Here is a 24040-nt window from a genome sequence, read left to right on the forward strand (position 1 = left end):
GATATCACTTAAATCGTGCAATAGATCGTGCAACTTATTAGAGATGGTCCCTTCTGTGTTGTTACATGATGCTTCGTTCATTCTCGTGGTGTTGGATTATGCATAAATCTTGATCAGTGTAAAAGTCGGCACAACAAAAGATGGTAATATTTTGGAAGTATTTCTTTAACAGAGCATTATTGTAAAAGTCATGATGTAACCTTTAATAAGCAATGTCAATTGAAGAAACATTAGAAAGCTCACATATGCCCCCAAGTCCCACAACACAGTTAATCCTTTTTAAATCTAAAAGGCAGTTGTGCATTAGATGCTTAAATAATAGAACCATACCACATACACTGTTTTATGATCTTCTCTTAGCATTATATCTTAAAGCATCTGAAAACATACGTCATTTAAAACCATTATTTTTAATAGCTGCATAATATTTCACTTTATGAATGTGCCAAAAATTATTTGATTCTCTATTGATAGGCAATTAGTTTCTTTTTTTATTTTTTGTATTTTAAACTGGACTATAAATGTACACTTGTCTAATTATTTCCATTGACTGATTGCCTAGGAAATAATTTTATGTCAAAGGTAAATACACTTTTTTTAAGACTTCCAGTACATGTTTCTAAATTGACTTTCAGAATGTAACAAAATATTTTACCAATGAGCAATTCCATCAACAGTGTAAAAGTGTCACTAAAAAACAAACAAAACAAACGAGATGAGGTTAAATTCTAGTGATTTTGAATTCCTTCTCATCTTGTAGACTGGTAAGGTTTCTAATTATTGTATTGATGTTTCAGTGAAAAGATTTTATAACAAAGTTTTTTCAAAGCACTATTTCATAACAGTTATTTCCTATTTCTTCTCCTACTTTCCTCTAAGTTAATTTATCTTTTCTCTCTCTCTTTTTCCCCCCTCCAGGATGGAAGTATGATGTGATGGATATAACTATGGGATACTGTGTGGGTACACGGCCTCCTCCTCCTTGCCTCATCCTCCTGCTTCTCAAGCTCTTGGCCACTGTCTCCCAGGGGTTGCCGGGGACTGGACCCCTGGGCTTTCACTTCACACATTCCATTTATAATGCTACAGTGTATGAGAACTCAGCAGCAAGGACGTACGTCAACAGTCAGGGTAGAATGGGCATCACCTTAATCGATCTGTCCTGGGATATCAAATACAGAATAGTATCTGGAGACGAGGAAGGCTTTTTCAAAGCAGAGGAAGTCATCATTGCAGATTTCTGTTTTCTCAGAATAAGAACTAAAGGTGGCAATTCTGCCATATTGAATCGGGAAATTCAGGACAATTATTTATTGATAGTAAAAGGTTCTGTCAGAGGAGAGGATTTGGAAGCATGGACCAAAGTGAGTATACAGGTTTTAGATATGAATGATCTGAGACCCTTATTTTCGCCCACCACATACTCTGTTACAATAGCAGAAAGTACACCTTTAAGGACTAGTGTCGCCCAGGTGACAGCAACAGATGCCGATATCGGTTCCAATGGAGAATTCTATTACTACTTTAAAAACAAAGTCGATCTGTTTTCAGTTCACCCCACCAGTGGTGTCATCTCTTTAAGTGGACGATTAAATTACGATGAAAAGAATAGGTATGATCTGGAAATTTTGGCTGTGGACCGAGGGATGAAACTCTATGGAAACAACGGAGTGAGCAGTACTGCAAAGCTTTTTGTTCACATTGAACGTATAAATGAACATGCTCCAACTATCCATGTGGTCACTCATGTTCCTTTCTCACTGGACGAAGAGCCGACATATGCAGTGGTGACAGTCGATGACCTAGATGAGGGGGCCAATGGAGAGATTGAATCTGTGTTCATTGTGGCTGGGGATCCTTTAGATCAGTTCTTGCTGGCTAAGGAAGGAAAGTGGATGAACGAGTACAAGATTAAGGAGAGAAAGCAGGTCGACTGGGAGAGCTTTCCCTATGGCTACAATCTCACTCTTCAAGCGAAAGACAAGGGGTCACCTCAGAAATTTTCTGCAGTAAAGATTGTCCACATTGCCAACCCCAAAAGAGACACCGTCCCAATTAGATTTGAAAAAGAAACGTATGATGTGAGCATCAGTGAATTTTCCCCTCCTGGTGTCGTGGTTGCTATAGTAAAATTAAGTCCTGAACCGCTAGATGTGGAATACAAATTATCTCCTGGTGAGGATACACAGTACTTCAAAATTAATCCTCGGTCAGGTCTCATTGTCACAGCACAGCCAATGAATACCATTAAGAAGGAGATTTATAAACTGGTGGTGACAAACAAGGAAGGAGATTTAAAAGCACAAGTCACCATTGGCATAGAAGATGCGAACGACCACACCCCAGAGTTTCAGCAGCCAGTGTATGATGCTTTTGTGAATGAAAGTGTTCCAGTAGGAACGAGTATTCTGACAGTTTCAGCTTCTGATAAGGATAAAGGAGAAAATGGGTACATCACCTATAGTATTGCCAGCCTGAATTTGTTACCGTTTGCCATTAACCAGTTTACAGGTGTTATTAGCACAACCGAAGAGTTGGATTTTGAATCCTCTCCAGAAATCTACAGGTTCATCGTCAGAGCCTCTGACTGGGGTTCCCCATATCGCCATGAAAGTGAGGTAAATGTCACTATTCGAATAGGAAATGTTAATGACAATAGCCCTCTCTTTGAAAAAGTGGCTTGCCAGGGAGTTATTTCATATGACTTTCCAGTTGGAGGTCATATCACAGCTGTCTCAGCAATCGATATCGATGAACTTGAACTTGTAAAGTACAAAATCCTCTCTGGAAATGAACTTGGTTTCTTTTACTTAAACCCAGACTCTGGTGTTTTACAGCTTAAAAAGTCACTAATGAATTCTGGCATTAAACATGGTCAGTTTGCCCTCAGGATTACAGCAACCGATGGAGAAAGTTTTGCAGACCCCATGTCGGTTAATATTTCAGTCCTACATGGGAAGGTGTCTTCAAAGAGCTTCAGTTGCAGAGAAACTCGTGTAGCTCAAAAACTGGCCGAGAAACTACTCCTTAAGGCAAAAGCAAATGGCAAACTGAATCTGGAGGATGGATTTCTTGACTTTTATTCAATAAATAGGCAAGGACCACATTTTGACAAGTCGTTTCCTTCTGATGTGGCTGTGAAGGAGACTCTGCCAGTTGGTGCTAACATCCTGAAAATTAAAGCCTACGATGCCGATTCTGGCTTCAATGGAAAGGTGCTATTTACGATATCTGATGGAAACACGGATAGTTGCTTTAATATTGATATGGAGACCGGGCAACTTAAAGTCCTTATGCCCATGGATCGTGAGCACACAGACCTCTATCTCCTTAATATCACCATCTATGACTTAGGTAATCCACAGAAATCTTCGTGGAGGTTGTTGACTATCAATATAGAGGATGCTAATGACAACAGCCCAATTTTTCTTCAAGACAGTTACACAGTTAACATTCTTGAAAGTTCAAGCATTGGTACTGAGATTATTCAAGTGGAAGCCAGAGACAAAGACTTGGGTGCTAATGGTGAAGTGACGTACTCAGTCTTGACCGATACACAGCAGTTTGCCATCAATAGCTCAACTGGAATCGTTTATGTAGCTGACCAGTTGGACCGGGAGTCCAAAGCAAACTACTCATTAAAAATAGAAGCCAGAGACAAGGCAGAAAGCGGCCAGCAGCTGTTCTCGGTTGTGACTCTGAAGGTGTTTTTGGACGATGTCAATGACTGCTCCCCAGCTTTCATTCCCAGTAGTTATAGTGTGAAGGTTCTCGAAGATCTCCCCGTTGGCACTGTCATCGCTTGGCTGGAGACCCAGGATCCAGATCTTGGACTGGGGGGTCAAGTGCGCTATTCTTTGGTCAGTGACTATAATGGGAGATTTGAAATAGACAAAGCAAGTGGTGCTATTCGCTTGAGCAAAGAGCTTGACTATGAAAAGCAGCAGTTCTATAACCTCACGGTTCGGGCTAAAGACAAAGGGCGGCCTGTCTCTCTGTCATCTGTTTCCTTTGTTGAGGTGGAAGTGGTGGATGTCAACGAAAACCTTCATACACCCTATTTCCCAGACTTTGCTGTTGTTGGATCTGTAAAAGAAAACTCACGTATTGGAACAAGCGTCCTGCAGGTGACTGCCCGAGATGAGGACTCCGGGAGGGATGGAGAGATCCAGTACTCCATCAGGGATGGCAGTGGTCTTGGAAGGTTCAATATAGATGACGAGAGTGGTAAGTTTTGTGTCAGAAGTGTAGTTTCACCTCTCGCACATGGTAAACGTTGGAAAAGTAAAGCAATATTCTCATACTAAAATAGAATGACAAATGAGGTTGCGTTTGCTGCAGAGATGATCCAGGAAAATCTTTTTTCTTAAAATGTGTTGGTTTGTAAGAAGACCTATTTGTACAATGAAAGCCATCGTTTTCATTGGGAGTCACTATTTTTTTGTTTTTCTCATTTAGCTACTACTGTTACCAAGTTATCTTTTGATAAATGTAAGTAATTATCACCTGTGTTGATTGCACTTTGACCTTCACTAAATTAAGGGCCCTGATAAAGTAAATTACATTTGAATTGGCTTTAAATTAGAAGTGTGGAATGGATTTTCAAATGGATTTTATGTACCAATCTTTCCCTTTACTTTGCTGAAAATGATACTACATCAGTTGCTTGGTCTTTCATGTTTCATGGGCACATGTGGCCCTTGAAAGACAGGCATTTATTTGCACTGTGTGTGCTCCATTAACACTTGGAGGTGTGCTTCTACAAATGCTTTCATGATAGACCACAGGGGGGTATACTGTGGACATTAGTTATAAAAATTTATTTTAAGGTTGATTTGTAAGAACTGATTTTTTTTTTTATAGAAACATTTTTAAATATGGGGCAAAATTACTCCAATGTTATTATTGTCCCTTACCTATTTATTTATTTTCCATCATATATATATATATACATGTATTTATTATATATATATTTTTTCTATTTTTGTTATTTGTCTTTAAGTGTACATGTGCTTGAACATGGGCATGTGTGTTTTTGATTAGCACTGTGCATTTTTCTAGTCTTCTTTCGATTGTAGACATCTCAAGACAGGGGCTATGTCTTCTCTAGTATAAATGGTAATATTAGCACTTCACAATTTTCAGAACACATTTATCTATATTAAATCATTTTAACAACACTCAGAGCGAGCTTTGTTCTCAGTAATGATGATGATGTTGATTAAAATAGGTCGTGGGAAGGTGTCATAGGGATACTAACTACATCAGTAATACTAAAAAAGGATTTGAGAAACTATTAAACTATTGGATAGGAGTTAAAAACTGTATGCATCATCACAAACTTACACTGTAGTTTCTGTATACATGGGCTTTAATTATGGGCAGTGTAAATTGTAAAATTTTTCTTTATAGCCATGATGAATGAAAAGGTAAATGTCAAGAAAACCGGGTTGCATTTAGCCACATACTCTATTATATTATATATAACTTGCTATTTGATTGGAATATGTTTTCACCTTTGAAGTATACAATGATAAAGGAAGGGAAGTAACCTTTACTGTCTACTTTGTGCTAATGCTTTACTACCGGAACTACTACTAATGACTTCTTTGCGTACTTACAATGGCAGCATACTGTATGAAGGGCTCTAGGGTCATGTCTTATTTCATTCTCCCAACAGCCCCAGGAGGTAGAACTAATAATCCTCAACTCATGAACTGTTGTTTGGAGAAGGTATATAACTTGGAGCCTAGTTTCAAACTTAGCTCTGAGTACTGCAGTGTACTACCCTGTCTGCCATCTAAAGACAAGTATGGGCTTCCTTGCTTGTTGTTAGATACACTTGAATTTGGTATTGATCTAAAAAAGACAATAAAGTGTTAAACAAGTTTCCAAGTCCTTAAACCCCAGGCTCACTGATGACACAGACCGTTAATCACCTTCCTTTACCCATTGTTTGTGTGGCTCTGCAGTGAGAGAAGCTTACCTTTGGGACCCAGGTGGATGTGGGTAGGTAGGTCAGCAGGAAGATATTGAACTGATGCATTAACCACTACTACCTAGATGACCACGTCAAACTGCATGGAGTAGTTTTATGAGGAATCCCCGTCTTAGTGTAGCTTGATACAGGGAGGAACAGGAGCAATTTGGTGAAGTGGTCCAGATTTCCCCCATTTGTACCATGTTATTTTATTCTCATCTTGGGTGTTATTTTAGAAAAATGTGTGCATAGTTTCATCTGATGCTATAGCTCCCCTTATAATTCTTGACTCCCAAGAGTTTGATATCCTTTGCCTCTGTTGACAAAAACAACTCACTGCTCTGCATTTGTTCTGTTAGACTCTAGAATGTATAAAATAAATTTTGCCATGGATGATCATAATGTCACTTACATTTATTTTGACATTGGTTTGTGACTTAGAAAGCTCTTTGTTGTAAACACGAACTCCTTTGAGTTAAAGAGAAGCTACCTGAGTTATGTAAGGTCACATACTCACAAGAGGATAGAGATGGATCTAGAACTCACATCTCTCCTCAATCCTAACTCAGTTCTCTTTTTTTTGCATCCATCACACATGTTTCTGCTTTACGTTCCCAGAGGATTTTTAATTTTTAAAAACGACAGTAGCAGTTTCCTTTCTCACTTTACATTTCATTTTGCTCCCTTCTCTCACAAAGTAAAACTATGTTTTTCTCTATATTACAGAAAACAAGTTGTGAACTTGATGTGAAGATTTTTTATGAAGGTTAGAATTTCCATATAATAATATTCTTAAACATCTTACTTCCTCCCCTCTTACTTCTTACAGATTTTTAACAGCTAAGCCCAAGAAACTGGTGAGGAATGATTGCCTCGACTTGTGCCAGGGAAATGCTAGTGTTGAGGAGAAATTTGGCAAATGTATGTCCAACGAGAGAAGTCATCGCCATGGTGCGGTTGGGTTTGCAGCACTGTTGCATGATCTATCAGCTCTTGGCCTCCCGGTGTTAAAAACCACGGCTTGAGCTGTTGGCAGAATGAACAGCTATTTAGCCCTGCAGCTGTTACTGAGTCTTGAGTTCAGACTGTTGTCTTCGTTTGACCCTTGAGCGTAGAATGGCCTAAACTTGTTTGGATTTTTGTCTTTCAAGAATCTTTAAGTCAGTTGTCAAAGGTTATTTAATGGCTCACATTGTTTAATAGTTCTCAAACTTAGGAGTACACAAGAATGAGCTGCAGAATGTGTTAACAATGCAGATTCCCAGGGCCAATTCAGAGGTGGTTCAGATTCAGTAGGTCCCGGGTAGGAGCCCAGGAATCTTCATGTAAGTAGTCCACACATTCCTTCTGCATGTAGTTGGGAAACACGACCCTAAATTGACTTGGATTCTTCAGAGAGTGTCTACTAGATTACATCTTTTCTGTAAATTCCTTTTCCTTCTTCTTTTGAAAGGCAGGGAACTGAGCTCATATTTTTAGATGATTTCTTCTCGAGTCAAGTTTTATAATCCAAATAAATCTTCTGTTGTTCATTAGTGGTGATAATTTTCTGAATGCTTTCCCGATGGATCAAAAATCTATTTCTGTGCTTCAGTAATTGCGGTGCTCCTGTTTTGTGAAACCACATAGGCTGGGATTAGTTGATCCATTTAGTAGTTTTATGTTCTTGACTTTTTTGGAGCTCAGTGAACAAAACCGTGCCTTTGAAATTCTTTAGCATCCACAGGCATTTAATAAATGTTTAATAATATTCACAGTAAATGGATTAACTGCCTCTCCACCAACTACAGCGTATTTGATCACAATTTAAATTACTAGTCTGGAAGATGCAATTTAATCATTTTTCCTTCACAAAGAATGCATTCTTATTCCTTGACACCAAAGGAATTCATATTCTTCAATACTCAGAAGTTTTAGAGGTTTAGAAAGAGCACATTGTCTATTTTAAACTATTGTTTTGTGTTAGATTCTTTTGTAAGCTGCATACTTAAGCACTGGTTTCACCATTTTATATACTTGAGGTTAAAGAAATATTTAATTGGGATAAACAATTTCCATTTTAGCTCATTAATCATGGGTAATTGGGAAGATATTTTTGCCATCCATTATTACTAATTATGTTATTTCTTTCATTTATCAAGTATCTATTATGCACCAGGCACTGTGCTAGGTGCTTTGTGGGTACTGTAGTTTGAATTGTCACAGGAATTCTGCAAGGTAGAGTTGAATGAGTTTTGCCTAATGAGGGTCAGAGCTGGGAGTTCAGAGCTGGGATTGGAACTGCATAAATGGACTCCAAGTATAATGTTAGTTTCCCTTTTTTTCCACTCCAGCGTGCCATACTAACCTTGTTAAGCATATATATATATATATATATATATATATATTAGTCAGATTTTTCTGTATTTTTGCTGCCTAATAAACAATCACAAAATTTCAGTTTATAGAAACATTTTTTTCTTGCTCCTAAGTCTAGGAGAACAGTTGAAGCTACACTGTGGCAGGTTGTGGATTGAGTTACAATCTGTTCTATGTATCTTCCAATTGCAAGACACAGGCTGAACGAGATGAGATGTGATGTTCTCAAAGTGGAGGTTAGGAGAGCGAGAGGGCTGATGGAAGCTTGCAGGGCCTCTTGCAGCCTCTGCTCAAAACTGGCTCACATTCTGTTGGTCAAAGCAGGTCGTGGGTCCAAGCTCAGCATTGGTGCGGGGCAGGGAAAATTACTTCTCTTGCGGAGGGAAGGATGGAAGTAGGGAAGGAAAGGAATGAACAATTACTAAATAATAATGCAGCCTGACACAGCATATGACAACTCGCACTATTGTCTTCATAAAATCGGGTGCTACTTGTGTGGAAAGCACTGGGCCAGACACTAGTGATGCACAGAGCTACAGGTGTAAGGCCTGGATCTTCCATCCTGGGAAATGTCCTCGTCCGTCTGATACGTCAGAAGGCAGCTGCAGGTGATGATGCTGGTGGTGATGGCAGCAGTGGTTAACATTTACTGAGCACAATCTGTAGGCCAAGTTCTGTGAAAAATGCTTTTTACAGATGCTCTCATTCAGTTATCCCAAGAGATAGGGACAGTTGTTTTCTTATTTTTACATAGCTGGTATTTTAAGAGGAAAACCTTGCATGCACCACACATATTAACTTTCTTTATATTGAGGCTCTACTCAGCATATCTCCAGCTTATGTGAACATAGAATGCTCTCTTTATTTCCAATGTTTTGATAGAATCAGCAGAGGCTTAGGAGATCTAAGGTGCATTTGGGTTCAAATAGACACTCATTAAGCACTGTAAAAACTATTTGTGTGTGTTTGTGTGTGTGTGTGTGTGTGTGAGAACAGACTATTAGAACGATAACTATAACTTTTTAATTGTGCTCAATATCTGTTCTAGCTCTCCCATTTGCCTCTCCAGACCCACTTTCCACCCTTCTTTCTGCTTTGTGTCCAGGTACCTTAGCTCCTTGGCCACTGAGCTCTTTTGCTTCCTGACATCCCTTGGTTCTGGCAATGGGGATGCAGAGAGGATGAAAGAGAGTTAGTTCAGGGTATTTATCCCTTTGACTTTTTCCACACAGGTTACTATGGACCAGCTGCATCCCTGTTTTGAGGGGTAGAACCAGCTCCCTGCTGTTGTCAGCTCTGGAGCACCGGATCTTTTTTTTTGTTTGTTGTTTTTTAATTACTTTTCCTACACCCTGCCCACACCTTCTTAAATAGTGTATTTATTAAATGCTTCTCAATTATCTGGTTTGAGTGTACCATCTGTTTTCTGACAGGACCCTGACTGATGAAATATTTTTCTCATGTAAATATTTCTAAAGCAAATTTTAAGTTTAAAAATATTTCTCAGACTGATGTCGTCTAGCAATTCCTATTAGCTCCAATCTCTGTAATGCTGCTCTGTGAGCTAGCACATTCCATCGGAGACCTGAAGAAACAACAGAAAGATAATAGTTGTTTAGTGCTTTCATTTTACAAAGGAAGAAAGTGAAACCAGAGGACTTTGTCTCCTCATCTAGCTTATACTTTCTACGTCTTTTCTACGAGGAAAAGAAAATGCTTTGCTGAAGACCCTGTCCCACCAGACGTAGGAAAAAGAGGAGCTTGGCTGGCAGGTGTGGTATCAGGATCTTTCAAGCTCTCAAATGTTGGGATGATGTGCTGTAATCTTCTACTGGGAGGATTCATTTCAACTGGTGGCCGAGGAAAGATAAAGATATAAAACTGAGTAGCTTTTATTTATTTACTTCAATTGCAGTACTGTGTACTAGCTGCCAGTGCTTAGTCTAATACTCTGTCGGTAGTCTGTAATCATCAGATATTTTAGACTGGGCGAATGAAAACCTGGAAAGTAAAAATGTGTCTTAGAAATATAAGGAACATTTTGCCATTCCAGAAGCTGTTAGTCCCAGCCCAGACATTTAAGCGGGGGGGGGGAGGGGGGGGTAATTCCCATAGTAGCATGTCTTTTGCATAATGTGATGATATCTAAGCTTCCTTTTTCTTCTATTCAGAGGCAGCAGAAATCACATTTTATCTTATGGATGGCTATTAATCCTTCCAGCATCTTTTCCTCCAACTTTCCTGTTAACTTCTCCTTGACAAGTCGAGGACTAACGTACATGTTGTTTGGTGGCTTTGGTGCAATTCATGGCAATTCTAGACTAAATGGCATTCTCCATCCTCATTCTTTTTTGTTTTTTTTTTGAGATGATATTTTTACCTCTACCCATCTATGTCAAAAGAGACTCAATGAATCTTGGCCCAAGCTTGCCCTTAAAATTTCCCCTTGGGACCAGAGCAAGCAAAGAAGAGGAATTAAGTTATGATCAAGTGACAGCAGAAACTTTTCTTGGCTACTTTTTAAACATAATTATTTGAGAGAAAAATAATGTTTCCCAGAGGGGCCCTGAACACTCCACAACACTCAGATGAACTTAGTGGTTGTCATGTAAGCCAGGTGGGAGAGAGCATTAGAAGCTTCTGGAAAATAATGAACAGCATGTTTTTATTACACTTTTCAGCAGGTGTCTTCTTCTTGACCTTTTCTTAACTGTTGGCTGAAGGCAATTTAGATTTTAATAGAGGACTGTTAGTTCAAATCTGTAATTATGTCTGCATTGTGTCGCAAGTTTGAGCTGCTATTGTCCCTGTGTAACTAGCAAATGATAAAAATAATGAGCACCATAGCAGGAAATCCAAATATGGTGGCAGGCCAACAACCTGGAAATTTGTGTGGTCTTTCAAAATTTTCCTCTGAAATTCTTTTATCTTAATGGAAATTTTTAATGGCTTACCTGCCCCTTCATGCCAGGTTCATTATTTCTGCAGTGCCAAGTGATACTGAATTGTTTTTATTTTTTCAACTAACAAGAGTGAAATTTCAGAAATCTACTAAGCAGACGTTACAAAAACTATCAAATGATTACCTCATGTATTAATGGTTCTCTAGAAAGTGTGCGAAAAATGTTTTGCCCTCTGTGACTTCAGATAGCTTGCATCTCATTTCAGTCTTCTAAAAATGTTTTTGCAAGTGTTTTGTATGCACATTGAAAATACTTTTATTTATTATTACATTTGGAAGAATTACAGAATTTAATAAATATTTATGTGATGCCGCTACATTCATGTTTCATTGAAAAGAAAATGAAAGTGAAAATGGGCTGTAGTGTGTATTTTTAGCTTGCCAATTTTTATGAAAGCGTGTCTTATCAACAGACAGAATCTACATAGAGTTGTGTGTAAGATTCAATTCAATGTATATTAAATTCTGGGCACTGGTATGTGCCCAGAATTATTGACTACAATAGGACTCTCTAAATTTTCCCATTGGATGTTGGAGGATTTAGTGCCTCCTCTAAGGCCACTCTGTGATTAAATTCACAGATTTTCATTTGCATAACATAGGTGATATTCTATTATAGTTGCTTTTAAATAGCAATATGCTGGTGAGAGTAATACTGAGTTAAAATAACATTGAATGTGAAATATTTTGAGTCAAAAAGTGAATAAAAGTTGAAGGAATTAAGCTAAAATGTTGAGGTTCACACACACACACACACACACACACACACACACACACACACACACACAGATATTATGGTAAAAACATGAAGACTTTGTGGTTTACCCCCAAAATCTATAAAATAGAACTTAATCCATTTTCATAGTTTTTTTCTCCACTTGCTTCCGTTAAAGTCTGCCTGTTCTCCCTCTTGTTTCTCTTCTTCCTTTCTTTCTTGCCCTCCACCTCCTCCTTCCCTCATTCCCACATTTATAGTGCACCAATTCCCTATAGACACAGTGCTTTACACTGAAAAGGATGCACAGATACTTAAGTCAAGGACTAGTAGAAAATTGTGGAATTGCAAACGGTGTGATGCCTCAGTGACACAATGTGAGAGCCTTGTGCCAGCCATTCAGCATGGTCATTGTGTCCTTAGTTCTCATTACCCTTTAGCATTGTGGGAGGATTTTACAAATTCCAGCTGGAGACAAGACCATATGAGTGATAACTGGAACATTAATGTGAGTTGATGATGTGTAAGCAAGGCCTATAGCAAGGGATTACCAAGGAATGCTTAACCCCAGAAATGGATTTAGGTTTTATAAGGCTTGAAGCTCAGACCTCATATAATTTTGAGTATCTGCTTTGATAAAAAGTGGAAGAAGTTACGACTACAAAATTATTGTATTTGTTTGGAAGGAGGAAAGAAATCATAGTAGCTCGTTAAGTTGAAAGTCAGCAGATACCACACATATCACAAAACTCAGAAAAGTAATAAATGTTTTTGTTGATTAAATGCCTGGTATACCTCTTTAATATTTTTCCCCTACCTTTTTAGGTTGCATTTTTTGTTTGATTGACTCTTTATAGCATAACAATTTGTGGTTGTTTCTATAGAAAGTACCGAAAGATTGTTTCGTTTTCCTCCAGTGTTGTTTGAAATTTGTGTTTTGTTATTGAGAATTTAGAAATGTTTTTCTATAGTTGCAGCTTGTTATTGGTAATGCTATCTAAATTTTCTACATTGGTGAGTTAGTTTAAAAAAAAAATCTCTTCCATGTTTCCTTCTCATCTGAGCTATAACAGAGATCTGCAGGTCTGTGCTCTATAAACAAGAAAAAAGTCTAGTAATTTCCGTTTCTGAGTATCTAATCAACAAAAGAAAAAAATCACGGTGCATTTATAATTTGTATGCTGAATTCCAGGAGAGAACTTTTCGTTTTGTCGCTGTAGGCTAGAACCAAACCTTCCAATTACATGTTTACAATGATTAGGGAATTTTCCACAGACTAGCTTCTGTCCCTGTACAGTTTGAGCCTAGTTTCTCCTCTCTCACTGTAATAATTCTAGGGCTGGCCACCACCAGATATGTTCACATGGCGATACATGTTCTCTTCCTCCATTTCCATGCTAGAGTGCTGGGTGTCTCAGTGAGGTATAGGATAGGAGTGTTTTTGAATCCATTCCTACACTGGGATGACTAACAACAATTTCAATTTACCTGGAATTGATGGTGAACCACGTAACTATATGCTACTTACTACACACTACATGTATCTTCAACTCAATTCTCCTTGGGACAGATAGCCCAAAGGACTGTAGTCATTCTACCTGATGGCGCAAAATGAGAAGCTGGAGAGTAAAATGAGACAATTTTAAATTTTTGTGGTTAAAATATGTACTTTTGCTTGAATATATATATATATATATATATATACACACACACACATACACGCATATATATATATGTGTGTGTGTATATATATCTATATATATTCATGGGATGTAAAGTACAGCATAGGGAATATAGTCAATGGTATAATAACAGCTATATATGATGTGAGAGGGGTAGTAGACTTGGAGGGAGGTTATCACTTTGTGAGGGGTGTAAATGTCTAACGATTACGTTGTTTCATACACTTGAAATGAATAGAAAAAAATTAAAATATATATATACTTGTGCAAAAATGTTTAACCATGTGAACCATTGTTAAGGGGCTTGGAAGTTCGATTTTGATATCTTCATGTTAACTCTGCACCTCCCTAACAATGTTAGTAAATGAACATTTTTCTGAAAGAAGTAAGTCTTCAAGGTCATTGCACAGAGTGACTGAGTCGGGCAAGGCCACAAAGGCTAATCCTGATTCGAAGACTGGTGACACCTAGACCAGGTTTAAGGTTTTTGTCACTCTCGTGTATTATTAAATAGGCAGACGAAACAGGGCAAAAGACAGGAGATCAGGATTGAATGTGAGTGGATCTGCCTCTCAGGTGTCTCCAAATATCGAGGAGGTGCCCTGGAAGTTCTGTAGCCAAAGCAGTACTTGAAGAGTAAGAAATCTGCAAGTTCAAGAACTACAGTCTTGAGCTCTGCCTTTCAGAGCAGATGGCTGGTGAGAGAACTACATTGTTCCTTGGGCCCCCTCTTTTTTTATAGCTCCTATTTGGGAATTCACGAGTAAGAATACACCAGGATCTGGAAGCAGATACAAAGGGCCTTTGAGTGCTGTCCTAATGGATGTCACAGAATTCTTTCACTTAGACTCATTATCTGTATCCTTGGAGGTTTCCCTTAAATCATAAGGGGTTTCACTTAACCACTTAACCATAATTTCCACGTTACTATTAAATTTCATTATAGGTAATCTAATTTATTACTAGTATAATGTACATATGAGTAGCACATCTCACAATAAGTAATGCCCAGCCCCATGGACTGCTGGCATTGGAAGGATGTTCCTGATTTCATTGACTGGAACCGTGATGAAACCCTTTGATTATTAAAAACAAACAATGACTTGATGTTGGCTTCGGTAGAGAATTCTATATTGGGGATATGATGTCATGGAACTTGAGCCAGTACTGAGATCCTGAATGAGACTGTGGTGATGCAAAGGAAGGTTTAGTGTTCTTCCTTGTATGTGGATGCCCTGCTATCATGCATATCATGCATCTCTCCCCAAACCTGGCTGGAGGTATGTGTTTCTTTCTCACACATTGAGGATATTTCTAAAGGAATAGATACCACATGGATAAACTGAATGAGCCTTGAAATGAAAACACAGTGATTAAATTTCGGAATACAATTTAATAAAACATTCTGATAGATGCTAAAAGTGCGGGTGCAGTGCTTCTGTGTGTCTGGTAGTATTATCCTAGAAGGCAAATCATTAGAATTGGACTGGGTGAGAGTTCCCTTTATGGCCACTAAATTCTTATGCTTCACAGCTAGGATAACGTGGGCACTCAAGGGCGTTACTACTAAGTCAGAATTTTATATACCACAGTCACACAGCATGACTGAAAATGTATAATAATACTTAAGCTAATTTAGAACTTGATAATTTGGTTCTAAATTATAGGCTCGAGAAGAAGGTTGCAAACAAAAATTGCTATTGGGGAGCCTTCTAAATAGCATTTGAAAAGAATTTGCATTGATATACATGAACTCTTGTGTTTTTACCTAGACCTTATTTGTTTTTCCTTTGCACACAATTCTAATAAGCTAGACTTGTTGATATATAGTCCTACAGTATTTTAGAAATTGTAGAGCAGTTATATTTCTATTGGCAGGCGTACTAAACTCATTGAGAAATAACTATTAGGCAGCAAGAGAAATAAATAGCCAACTCCTTAGTATGTTTATTATGTGCCAGGTGTTGAAAACTATTAACGCATTCACTTTTCACAAGAATTCTGTGAGGAAGGTACTCTTCTCTTATCGTCCACATCTTATGCACAAGGAAACAAAAGCTTGATTTTAAGTTCCTTGTCCAAGATTTCACAGCTTGTGGCGGAGCTGGGATTTGAATGAGGCAGGCCAGCACTGGAGTCTGAGCTCTTAATCACGACACTTCAGACGCTCTCTGGATAAACAGCCCTAAGTATCTCATTAAGGGCTGAAACCCAGAGGGAACCAACCCATCACTTCTTTACCACGCAGTGTAAAAGCTGATCATTATAATGGAAAAGTCCCAATCACTGTAGAGACCTTTTCTAGGGAACCTGTTTTCAGGCTCCCTAGAAAACAGAGCCTGAGGCGAAAGTTCTAATACATGCCAATGTTTTATTAAGGGTGCCGATTCCAGGGGAGTAAGAGGGAGAGAAAAAAGGAAGCCAGCTTGGAAAGAATTGAGACCAAATATAAATTGCTACATTATTAAATTGGTCATAGCTTCATAACAGAACCCAGCCTATTTCTCAGTCACCGTCTTTGTCCCCAGGGAAGCTACATGGAACCACTGCATCTTGGGCCATTAGGCCTGGAGTTGAAGGTCAGGGGTGATTATTCTGTTGGCTCTTTCCCATTTTTGACCTCTTATTGGTGGGATCTGCCACCCCAGGCATTAATTTCCCAACTCTTCTGTGTTGTGTTTGGTGTGTCTGGGCAACTAGTAGGGAAGCCAAAATTCTGTGGGTGCAGTCCGGTCATTGTTCATGCCTTCCAGTCTCTCTTCTCAGTCGGTACTGTGGGGGAGCTCCTTTTTTTGTTGTAACGGTGTCAGGAAGCTGGTGAACAGTTGAGGTCGCAGAGTAGTGAGGCAAGCTGGGCTGAGCAGATCTCAGTTGTGCAATCCGAGTCTGGGCAAAGAATTGCAATGTGTTTGGGAAAGATTTTTCATCAAAACAAACGAAACCCTAGCAAAGAAAAACACAACCCATAAAATTGTGGTGCCTACCTGGCCAGATGCTCAACTACCTACTTTGAAAACTTAATACAGAAAACAACACATGTCCCAAAGGCTCTGATTGGTCAAGGTGTTATGATTCCTGTTTCTTTGGTGCCTGGATTGCTTAGAACTACAAGGGGAAAAGTGTCAGCATTTCTGATTCTTCGATGTGGGCAAAACTTATTTTTAATACCTCTCCTCTTTTGCGTGCATGCAATATCTGAGTGCTATTTTATCAAATGTATTTGCATGAATTCATGGGGTAGAAATGCAAAGGGAGGTATTAGGTTGGTGCAAAAGTAATTGCGGTTTTTGCAATTTTTTTTTTTTTAACCTGTTAAACCGCAATTACTTTGGCACCAACCTAATAGAAGAGGAGCTAGAGGTTGAGGATTTTGTAAGGGTTTTGTCTGTTGACCTTACTTTGCCATATTCATTGCTTGTCACAATGTCCCCGTCATCATCATCCCCGTCATCAGCACCAGCACCACTATCCTCTAGCAGTTACGGAGAGCTTGCTGTCTGCTTGATATTCTGTAGGGTCTTTCGTGTACTTGAGCTCATCCCATTATCACATTAAACTTATGAGGCAGGTCCTCTTATTACCTCAGATTTATGGGGATGGGAATTGAAGTTTAGAGAGGTTAGTGAAACAACTTGCCCAATCTCACAAAGCTAGTAAGTGACAGAGCCAAGGCTTCAACTCACCTCATCTAATTCCACAGCCCTTGCTTTTGTCAGAGTGCTTCTGTTGCCTGCATGTTTGCTCCCTCCTAGAAATTTGCCACCACCCAGCCCACTCTGTGCAACCCATTTTCTCATGTGCCTTTTTGTTGACAGGAGTGTGAAGGGAATACTGCAATATTCAATCACTCATTGTAATATACATTGTGTATTGTAGCATGCAACGTGTAATATAAAGAACACATAATATATGCTAAACACAATGTGTGTTTGATATGATAAATATACCATATATTGGATAATGTTGACAATTATAATATAAAATGGCATATATAACATATAGTCATTATATAGTTTATATATAATACATGTTATAATACATTATATATTGATATTATCATGTGTGTTATTATGTCATTACATGTTATATATATTGAGCACCTCTTGTGTATCAGGCATTGTTCTAGGCACTAAGTTAGACCAGTGAACTAAATGGACAAAAATCCTTACCCTTGTAATATTCTAATGTAGAAATAAATGATAATCAAGATAAGCATAATGTATAAAACGAGTATGTTAGGTGGGTTTAAGTACTAAGTAGAAAAATAATGCAAGTAAAGGAGAAAGAAAGTGTAGAGGTGGTGGTGGATTCCAAAGAACGGCTCTGTATTAAGTCCTGATGAATTTTAGATTTGTGGAGTTGTTATTTCAACTTGGAGAAAGGCAAGAAAGATGGGGAGCAAACTCGGTTGACTGCCATATACAAACTCTGATAACTATTCTTTGTGATGAATAAAAAAACCTATGAACTGTAGGAAGAATATAATTGAAAAGACACAATTGTAAATGCAAGTTTGTTAAACACAGAAGTGTCCTGTTTAAAACTACTTTCCAGTGAATCAAAAATCTCGAATTTCCTTTAACTTCATCCTGCCTACATCATAAGAGAAAAAACTTTTCGCTACCCATTCCCTTCTTAATTACTTATGTACATAGTTCCCATCTTCTGCAGTCTGATTTTCTGAATACTATTACACAGCAATTGTAATTTTATTATTATCAAATGTATTGTCTTTCAATCTATCAGACTGAGAAGCTGCTATGTCAGATGTGATGTCCTAGCTGCTGGGCTTGGAGCTTGGTCCCTTGCTGACAGGATTTCCACTCTTGTTGGTAGAACATGCATAAGGCACACAGGCAGGAAAAGTGGAAGAATGTTACCCTGTTTAATAAAATAAATACACATCCTATACCTAAATTACTCCTTTTCAAAGAATTAGAGTAATTTAACACACTTCCTGCTAAAATTATAATTGAACTGAATTTTTTAAAACTCTGATGGAGTTTGGAGCACAGTTAGCCTGGTAACCTACACTGACATTCGAGGAAGATGAGACTTGTTGAGAAGACGTGACTTATCTACAGCTCCACAGCTGGTCAGTGGTACAACTGAATCTTAAACCCAGGACTTGTAAGCAGGGACACTGTTTTGCTGAGAGCTGTCTTGATGATTCAGAAGATGTTTTGATGTCTCTGGTTGTCATCATTAACCACATTTATTACTGAGATGTGGAGTTACTGACTTGGTTGTAGCAGGTACCACCTTTTCCTAGAATGGTTGAGCTAGAGTCGACTCTCTGCACTTTGTACTTGTGAGGTATTTTTTGGTGACCATCCTTTACGGTATTTTGCAACTTCGTATTTCACATTCTGTTGTTTACTGACCTAAAAACATCCAAACATTTGAAGCAAAGATGAAAGCACATTTTTAATCATACATGCTCAGTTTTTAGTCACAGAACTCTCATGAAATCATTAGCATATGCAAACATCCCTTTTCCCAAAGTGGTTTTTTACTCTACAATTATTACGTTGTTTTGGGTAAGATAACTAAGCCCAACATTAAGACACTAGATACTAAACTGAGGAACAATATCATTGTTGTTAGAAAATAATAGGGAGTGATGAAAAACACAAACAACACAGCCCCTCTCCTGTGGTTCCTGGCAGAATATGTGAAACCAAGTGATGCCTTGGGTACTCCAGCTTCCCGAGGTGAACCCTAGGGTGTTGAAATTTTTCTGCTGGCATTGACTGTCCAGACCACTTACTTTGGCAGTGGTAGGTGGGAAAGAGAGGCTCCTGCATTCTTTTGTTCTGATCAAACCAATGCAGTTCCTCCAGTTGTAGGATTGAATTTTCAGCCCTTTAGTAAAATTAAATTGTCTGCTTCGTCTAATACCACTTCTAGTTTCAAGCATCCAGAACTACAGTGGGAAAGCAACCCATGTGGAGAGCAGGACTGTGCATGCAGTTGGCTCTGGGGCAAATAGTTAATCATCCTGGGGACCTCCAGTCCTCACTTAACATGCGAAGCATGGTCCCCAGGTTTGAGATGGCCTGTCACTCTCAAGAGTTCTCTCTGTTGCAGGGCAATAGTTTCTAGTGGGTGCATGGGATGCTTAATAAAGACGTTGGAAACACCAAATCTGCTGCGTTTTGGCTTCTAACCAGGAGCAGAATAAAGATCACAAGATCTCTGTCCCTCTCACATGGGTCCTAGAATCTCTCACTTTGGATAATAAGTGTGTTTTTGTTTGCGTAGGTGTTGTTATTGGGGGTTATTTTTGGTGTTTTTTTTTTGTTTGTTTGTTTGTTTTTTGCCTTTTAGTGTTTCTGAGTTGCTCTGATTTGGCAAATCTTGAACAGACATATGAACCTTAAATAATTGTACTGAGAAATACAGAAAATATTGAGCAAGAGCCTATATAAGTAAGCAAATATATCCTAAGAGCTCATGGGTGAAAATTGCTTTTTATTTAATGAGTCATTTTTATTGGAAGGTAATGATTATGTCCAGGCCATAAATACAGGGTAAATTTCCTTCAGTGGACATTAAAAAGATGACTTTCAATTGGAAGCAGCTTTAAAGGCTTAAGAATATTGAGGTACAAATTTTCAAACCTGTGCATTCTGTACATAGATGAACATGAAGAAATGAGTGAAACGCAGCAGGAGCTTATGCATAGGAACAAATGTTTATGAGCATTTTCTGTACATCGTTACATACAGCAACTTGAAGGAGAACATATAACAGTACAATGCTAAAGTGTTTGAAAAGTGTTGGTGCATGTGCTGTCTTATTTTTACAGGTACCCTGTGAGTTATTCTACAAATGAGAAAAATGAGGCTCAGTGAGGTTTGGTGACTTGCCCAAATAATTCATCTTTCCAATATATCATTCTGTCTCTTCTTATGTTTATGAATGTGTAATTTTTAGGACTAACAATTTGAACAATCTATCTTCAAAGTTTGATTATACTTTTCTTCCAGGAACACTCAACCAGGGACAAGAGTTATTGCTGCTGGTTAAACTTAATTGTTTATACAGGATAATTTTTTAAAATTCAGCTTGTTCCACATATCCCTTGAAAATAAAAACTGTTGTCCAGTTATTTTAAATTATATTTAGACTATATGTTGTATTCTGCGTGTATTAAGATTCTGTTCAGTTGCTCAGAGAACAAGTGATAAAACATTTCCAGCAGATAGTCATACTCACAAAGCATCTATCCGGCTATGTGCAGCTAGCTCTGTGAATCAGCTGATCTTGTTAGAATTGCTGAGCCTGCCCACAAAGGGGGTAGACAGGCCCAGCGAGAATTCCCACCCATTGGCAATACTTCATCTTGACTCTTTGTCTTATTCCTTCTGCTTGATTGTAAGCTCCTTGAAGGCAGGATTTACTTCTCATGCACCATCAGATACTGTGCCTCAGCCAGTCAGAGCTCAGCACAGGATCACTGCTCAGTAAGTATTTTTGGAAGGAAGGGAAGGGATAGCTGTGTATATCAAACAGCAGGTCTGTGCCTCTGTCCCATTCCTTTCCAAAGATTGGATTCTATGAAGGAGATATGTTCTCTGGCTGTCTGCTTCACCTCTGAACATGTGGGGATATGTTCCAGTACGCTCTTTGTTCTGTGGTTCAAAGCTTTGAATAATGTATACATAGATGGCGAAAATTGAGACACGGATGATCTATGAAGAGCTTCACTGCAAATACTGAAGTTCGTGACTTATTTTTCCCCCAGCCACTTAAGGTAGTGAGATAATAATGATAATAGCTTACATTTAAAAATATACATATATTTGACTTTTCAATGCTTTTTACTACATCTTGTTGACCTCAGTAGGGTTTTATTATATGTATGGCTTCTTCCTTTTTACCCTAACGGAGCCAACAAAACGTCCAGCCATCACTTTCTTCTAAAGGTACTCATCTCAGATGTCCCATGCTTTCTTGTCACCTGGCTTGTTCTTATAATGTATTAATATTTAATGCTCTCTTGGCCAGTTCTTAGGTTGGCTTTTTATATTTCTGTTATCTGGAGCACTTAATCCTCAACATAATTCTTTTATCTTTCCTCTCTCCTATCTTTCAATAATGTCCCATAAACCTATTATTGGCAACTTCAACTCACCAAGCCCTTCCGCACCTCTGCGTCCCTCAGGCAGTTGTCTCTCGTATCGTGATTGGAACTTTGGGTTCTTTGCAGGCAGTGGTTTTTTATATAAGACGGTCTATACTATTTTGACTATACCAAGGACCTTGGGTTTCACCGATCTTTTAAAACATTTGTGAATATCTTCCTCCTCAAGTCGCTCAATTTCTGTTTTATATGCACTGACCTCTTTTGGTATTCCTTTGCAAAACGACTTTAGCGTTTTTTTCAAGTTAGGTCTTTGGCCCGGTCACCCTCCTACCTCCCTTCCGTCCATATGTTTTCTGTAGGCAATACTTTTCTGACTTCTTTAAAATATTCTCTCTTCTTCATTCCGTCTTCTTCTTCAGTAAGAAATAGTCTTTCTCCTTGAGAAAAGCATAATTTTAAGCTTGCTCCACAACTGATTTTGTGCTGTATGCTAAATGAGTTATTTTATATACAGCATAGAGCCCCGTGTCTGGCTTCCTTATATATTTATTACAGCTTTCCTGTTTCCCAAAGGAATGTAATGGACATTACTGGGGCTCAGTAGCACCTTCCCCCATACCATCAGACATGCATACCTTTGAAACCCAATTATCAAACATTTCTGCATTTAACAACCCCCAGCCTCATTTCTTTTCTTCTGGCAGGTAGCATAAGCTACTTTTGATAGTTACTCCATTTGACGGGGCCAGGAAAATGGTCCCTGTGAAATCACCTCTTCTGTAAAACCAGGCTGTTCCAAAGCTGTTTGGTGGTAACCAAAACCCAGGCTGATTATTTTCTGTTTTTGTCTCCGCCAAAGTCACTTTGCTGGACTATAGATGAGAAAATAGCCTGAAACTTTGGGCTGGGATAGTTAATTTTCTGACAGCTGGGAGACTGTTGTGAACAAATGAGAGAATGGGTTGCAGGTCAGTTTTCGCAGGTCAGTTCTTGGCCTGGGCTTTCTCATCTGTTCATGTTCAGACCCAGAACCTTCACAGATGTGATCAAAAACTTCCTACGTACCGGAAAAAAAAATCAAACTTTATGTACGAGTTTCAACTTTGTCTTTATCATTGTTTCAGAATTGCTAAAATGACTAGAATAGGGTCTTGAGAGTACAAGAATGTGGGCTCTTAGTCTTATCTATATAAGGAAGGAAGAAACTCAACTGGGAGTCAAGCCAGATTCTGCAAGATTGATGTCCCAGAATGAGGCTGTGAGGTTAGGTGAGGTCAAAGGTCAGCTGAAAGGGGCTGGTTAGGTCATTCACTGGAAGAGCATTTGAAGGAAGTAACCATGAGAGACAAGATGGAATGTGCTATTCCTAGGTGACATTGCCATTGTGTAATCAGATTCTCCCGTGTGTGTGTGTGTGTTTATGTGTGTGTGTGTGTTCAAGGAAGCTAGAAAAAAGGTGAGGTTCTGCTTTCAAGGTAATTGGTGTTAAATTTTATAACAGGGATTATGTGTGGGGAAGGTTAAGTTGGAAACCAAATGTTAATGCACCTGTCACTTGTCACTTGTTTCTCTTATCTTCAAAATTCCCATTTATTGTTGACCTCTGATACCTCCTGTGGCTGTCACTAATGCTTGGCATGAACGGTTTGGACTCGGTACCTGCACATTCCATTTGCTGTGTGTCCCTCAGGATTTGTAGTCCTTAATGGCTTCTGCTCGCCCCTACCATCCTCTTCCAGACAGACTTGGCCGTCTGCTTGATTGGTCAACTGTAGTTTATGCAGCTGTTTCTTTTCTTCTATGTTGAATACCCCAAAATAAACCATGTTGACTGTGGTCTGTCATTTGAGGGGGTGGCACCTGACCCTCACACTCACCCTGTGAGGTATAACTGCCCATACTTCAGAGATAAGGATACACAGATAACATAATTTCGCTCTTCATGGAGCTGAGGCAAAATCCAGATCTCTTCACCCTTAAGCCAACTCTCTTTTGAGAGATAACCTCTTGGTGACACCTCAGTCTTTAGTTTAGCAGCTAGGATTCTTTTATAGGTTGAGAAAGGGACAGGGTCACATTTGTGTGGGTGGCTGCTGGAATACAGACTCCCACTCTGTATACACCCTGCTGACCTTTCTGTTGGTGAGCGGCTGATGGGATGATGTCCTTAGTTAGGGAAACCATGGAATTTTCATGGTTTTGTTTCTGTTTTGTTGTTTTATTGAGGTGAAAGTCACATAACGTAAAATTA

General features: G+C 38.7%; 1 protein-coding gene across 3 annotated transcripts in view; it reads left to right on the forward strand.

Moving 5' to 3' along the window:
• The first annotated feature begins 924 nt into the window (after positions 1–924).
• FAT3 (FAT atypical cadherin 3) overlaps positions 925–24040 on the forward strand; it is a 507587-nt gene continuing 484471 nt past the window's right edge. For all 3 annotated transcript variants that reach the window (XM_033120991.1, XM_033120992.1, XM_033120993.1), the window contains exon 1: positions 925–4227. In XM_033120991.1, the coding sequence (XP_032976882.1) occupies positions 936–4227 (3292 nt within the window). In that variant the 5' untranslated portion in view covers positions 925–935. The remainder of the gene's footprint in view (positions 4228–24040) is intronic.

Source organism: Rhinolophus ferrumequinum, chromosome 11 (assembly GCF_004115265.2).
Source record: "Rhinolophus ferrumequinum isolate MPI-CBG mRhiFer1 chromosome 11, mRhiFer1_v1.p, whole genome shotgun sequence".
Lineage (NCBI taxonomy): Eukaryota > Metazoa > Chordata > Mammalia > Chiroptera > Rhinolophidae > Rhinolophus > Rhinolophus ferrumequinum.